Here is a 5000-nt window from a genome sequence, read left to right as displayed (position 1 = left end):
AAATTGCTATCAGCAGCCCATGACTCCATGCTTTGAAGGGTGTTGTTCATTCTGTTGACAGAATCCTTGAGGTCTTTTGGGGGTGCGTGAAGTAACACCGTTGTGTCATCGCCATACTGTTTAAACAGTTTTGCATGTCGTTAGCATAAAGATTAAATATCACCGGCCCCAAGACAGAGCTCTGAGGTACACCAAACAAGACATCTTTCAGGCGTGATTGCTTGTCATTAACTTGTACAAATTGCTGGCGATTTGACAAGTAGCTTAAGCTCCATAGCAAGGCAGACTTAGACAGTCCAGTTGCATGGAGCTTACGAATGACGATGGAATAATCAACCGTATCGAATGCCTTAGAAAAGTCTGCAAATGCAATAAGTGTAAGCTCACCCTTCTTCATGGCTTAAATTATGTCATCGGATTCTTAAAAGGGCGGTAGTAGTTGAGTGAGGTGCCATTTCCTCGTGAGCGGAGTGGTATTTTGTGGCAAAAGTCAGAATTGTGTTACATGTGCGTTTTCATCTCCTAATGTATGACCTCTTTTTGTTGAAGAATCTCAGTTCAGAGAGATGCCTTTTAACACTGCTCTCTGGGTATCCTCTATTTTTTAGGCGTATTTCAAAGTCTCGTGCGTTCTTCAAAACTAGAATGGGAAAAATTTGTTGTTTGAAGCGGTAATGCTTTCCCTTTTATAAACCTTCTTGTTACCCCTGGTGGACATCTGGAACTTCTGCTGTGGGACCTTTTGTAGAGCACAAATATATGTTTTTCACAGATAATAATTCCCGCGTTCAATTTGTTAGCCAAGGCTTACATTTCTTGATGTGTCTTACGATGGTTTTGGCAGCGACCTGTGAAAACTTTTTCTCCTGATTCCTGCAACTCTTTGAGAGATTTCGGAAATTTATGGTCATTTATCTGGATACTGTGAGTCCGATTTACATCAACATTGTTTAGTACTAACTATTCTAACTCTTTTTTAGAAATCAACTTTCCTCCGCTTTTGCTTACCTCACTCATACATTTCCTTTCAGGTAGATCGGAATGTTTGTCTGAGTCTACGCGGGGGGCTCCTGTGACAAAGTCTATTTTTGGTAGTAGTGCAAAGCGCTATCACCAGCCGCAAATTCAAATTTCGTTAAGGATTTCTTAACAAGGTTTTGGAAAGTGTTAGCATTACAAAAGCCCTTAACTAACGCGGAAACATGTGATCTGTCAAAGTAGAAGAATGTTCCGCTCACATCATGATTTAAAAGACTCTTGGGACGAAGTCTACAAGCGCTATTAATACCATAGTTCATTCGTTCAAAGACAAAGCACCCATCGAGAATCCCGGAGCAAAGGAGACAGGTAGGTTTTTAGTAAAGGGTAGTATTATGGTTTATCGCACACTTCATGAAAAAAATTCCATCAAACAATTCTTGGTGCAATTCTTGATCCAACCAAAGGAAGAGAAAGTGAATGAATCACATCCCCTGGATCCGCGAGCGCTTGTAAAAGAATTAAAAAAACAAATTCAGTTTTTAAACAGGACTCTGATGAAAAACTTGAACCTTCGTATCGACTTCATTACTATAGGCGACTTTCAAAACGAATTCGATGTTAAGTGGCAGGGTATTCCGCAGATAAGCTATACTTTTTTCTATTTTTTCCTTTTCTGTCTGCACTTTTAGCGGAAAGAATTTTAGTCTTACTGATTTTAGTCTTTAAAAAGCTGTATTTGTGAAAGAGCTATTGTTGTGTTGTTGTAATAGGGTGATGTGGCCAGTAACTGTGAAACCGCAGCTGACAACACAGGCCCTTCATGTACCTCGAACCACTAAGAGCCTGCTCGCAAGCTGTAGTCTTCATTGAATAAAAGTGCCAATTATTATCCACAATTGTTGCAAAAAAGGAAACAGGATTTGTTTTCCTTTCCTCCACCCGTTTTATGTTGGAAGTAGATATATATTGTTCACACACCGTAGTGACCTCTTCACTGACACCATTGAATTAATGGGTCCGAGTACGTGTTGGAATTTATCACCGCAATGGCTTGACATTCATGCCACGAAAGTAACTTTGAATCGTTAACATATTCAAGCGATAAAAAGAAAAACGAAAAGATACAATGGGTGTTGGCCTCCTTTAATTTAACTCTTTCACTGCTGACTTTTTTACCGTCGGTATACCCCATAACTGCTGCATTTTTTTCGCAACATGAGACACCAGAGAAAGCACTCTCAAAGAATGAACTATATCTTTCGTTCTATTAACGCTATTACGATAATATTTACAGTGAGGACATATAGAATAAAAAATTTGCCATCGTTTCAGCTATGTTTATTGAAGTGAAAGCACGACCTAAATACAATGTGATTTATCTAAAGAAAGAAATACAGTAAACACGCATTACATAAGTTCATGTACACCAATGACACACAATTCTGTTAAGGAAAAGGACCTTCTCAAGCTAAGTAAGGAAACATACATACATACATACATACATACATACATACATACATACATACATACTTTATTTGTCATGTGGGTCAACGCTAAATCACGTTGCATGTAGGTACTTCGGATTCTGAATACCCTATCCCGCTGTTTATGATATTATTTGTTGCTCGTATAAATAGATGATATTCGTCGAGAATTATTGAGAGGGTATAGCATTACAAAATCCCTTGATTAACGCGGAAACATGTGATCTGTCAAAGTAGAAGTATGTTCCGCCCATATCATGATTTAAAGACTTGGGACGAAGTCGACAAGCGCTATTGATACCGTAGTTCATTCCTTCGAAAAACAAAGCACCCATTGAGAATCCCTGAGAGAAGGAGACAGGTAGGTTTTTAGTAAAGGGTAGTATTATGGTAATGCAAAAAAATTCCATGAAAAAATTTTTGGTCCAATTTTTGATCTAACCAAAGGAAGAGAAAATGAATGAATCGCATCTCCTGGATCCGCGAGCGCTTGTAAAAGAATAGAAAAATCAAATTCAGTTTTCAAACAGGACTCTATTAAACTTGAACCTTCGTATCGACTTCATGACTATAGGCAACTTTCAGAACGAATCCGATGTTATTATTATGCAAATAAGTGGCGGGGTATTCAGCAGATAACCTATACTTTTTTCTATTTTCTACTTTTCTGTCTGCACTTTTAGTGGAACAAATTTTATTCTTACTGATTTTAGTCTTCAAAAATCATATTTTTGTGAAAGAGCAATCGTTGTGTTACTGTAATAATATGACGTGGCCACTAACTGTGAAACTGCAGCTGACAACACAGGCCCTTCATGCACCTCGAACCACTGAAAGCCTGCTCGCAGACGGGGACATTAAGGGGTACCCAATACCGTAATACCGCAAGAAAATTTGGCAAATACCGAAATACCGTGTCGAAAATCGACGAAATGCCGATCCCGCTTTTAGATCCCTTTCTAACTGGTCACGCTTACTTAAAGTTGCATCCATGTAGCGCGTTTATTTATCGCAAGCACGTCTACATTTGTCCCTGTATTTTGGTTATTCTTGTAGTTCGACGGTGAGGTTATTCACGACTTGTTTGCTATTTTCCACGAAAGGAAAACTGCATTCGATCAACCTTCTGGTAGGTGAATGCAAAACAAAAAGCATGGAGTGAATTGTGAGGTCTTACAATGAATAAAAGTCCTCTTACTTTAAACCGGTTTCCTAGTTTTCCGTTATGTTTCAGTACAATAAACGATTATTGAAACGAATGACTCATCCAAATCGAGATCGTGCACCAAGGAGGAAGTTTGCTGAGCTTCCGACTTCCACCAAGGAGGAAGTTTGCTGAGCTTCGGACTTGAAGCATTGGCGCAGTTTCGTCAGCAGTTTCCTCAGTTTTTTCGTTACTACTACCTTAAGGACCTTGAGGATTTTCCAAGAATGACACGACAAAAGCAACCGTAAAATCGTAAATTACGTAAATTCGTGTCGAAAATGTCTTATTTTTTGTGAAACGTGAAAGGCCGATTTTATTTACGGTAAATTGTAAAAGGACCAATTTCAAGTTTTCCGTAAACACCCATTTACGACCTTTATTGGCCACCCTCGACAAAGTCAGCGCAGGCAAAACCATTATGGACATTGTAAACCATTTTGAGCTTAATATTGAGTGTTATACGGGAAGTCGCCCCAACAGCTATAAACTCCCATATATTTTACCTTGCATGCGCTCGGCTAATACGAGTTTTCATAATTAAATGTGAGACTATTCTGAGACTTCAGAGGTTAATCTGTCTAGGGTCGTCAAGCTATCGTACACGCTGCATAACAAATGAAACAAATTTACCAAATCCTCTCTCGCAACTTCACAAGGCGTTTTTCGCCTTTCGCAACAGCGCATCGAAACTTATTCTTCTTCCGATACTGTTCGCCCCCATTGCCTTCTTCATAAAACTAGAAGCTCCAAAAAGCTTACACTGGGTCGCCTGTGGTACGCATTACACAAACAAAGAAGTCACTGAATTGTACGGTGGCTCATAAGTGCCATTCAAAAATTGCGATGTTTTTTATCAATTTAGCGTCTTTTTTAGCGACTTTTTTAGCGACTTTTTTAGCGACTTTTTTAACAACTTTTTTTAGCGACTTTTTTAGCGATTTTTTTAGCGATTTAGCGGGCTCAGGTTACTTCTTAATAGAGTATGGCGGACTTCGAATTGGAAATCAATGAGGTAAGTAACTCTTACGGTACTCTTAATATCTACTGGAATTCACTAAAATTTCATAAAGTAATGCAGATTTCAACTTAACGCGGTTTTCTGTTCATAGATTTGCGAGTTTCTCGAAAAGAGAGAGATTCCAGATAAAGTGATCGATCGATTCAGAGATGAGAAGGTAAGCAGTGACCCTAATTTTCAAGCACTGATGGTGATCACCACCCCGGTAGTTTTTCAGATGAATAACTATCCTTTCTTGTCTTCCCTATTGTTGTAGTTCACCGCTGTTTGAGCCACCTTTGCATGCGTCAAAATATGTTGCATAATGGAG

At 38.9% G+C, this 5000-nt stretch overlaps 1 protein-coding gene and 1 pseudogene across 1 annotated transcript in view; one reads left to right on the top strand and one right to left on the bottom strand.

Moving 5' to 3' along the window:
- LOC138034829 (uncharacterized) overlaps positions 1–50 on the bottom strand; it is a 771-nt gene extending 721 nt beyond the window's left edge. Inside the window, exon 1 of the mRNA XM_068881931.1 lies at positions 1–50. This exon is cut by the window's left edge and continues 721 nt beyond it. Coding sequence (XP_068738032.1) covers positions 1–50 — 50 coding nt within the window.
- A 3181-nt stretch (positions 51–3231) lies between these two features.
- Positions 3232–5000, top strand: part of LOC138034828 (uncharacterized) — a 4754-nt pseudogene continuing 2985 nt past the window's right edge.

The sequence above is a fragment of the Montipora capricornis genome, unplaced genomic scaffold (genome assembly GCF_036669925.1).
Source record: "Montipora capricornis isolate CH-2021 unplaced genomic scaffold, ASM3666992v2 scaffold_226, whole genome shotgun sequence".
NCBI lineage: Eukaryota > Metazoa > Cnidaria > Anthozoa > Scleractinia > Acroporidae > Montipora > Montipora capricornis.
Note: the sequence above shows the minus strand (reverse complement) of the source record. Positions and strands in the feature narration are given on the sequence as shown.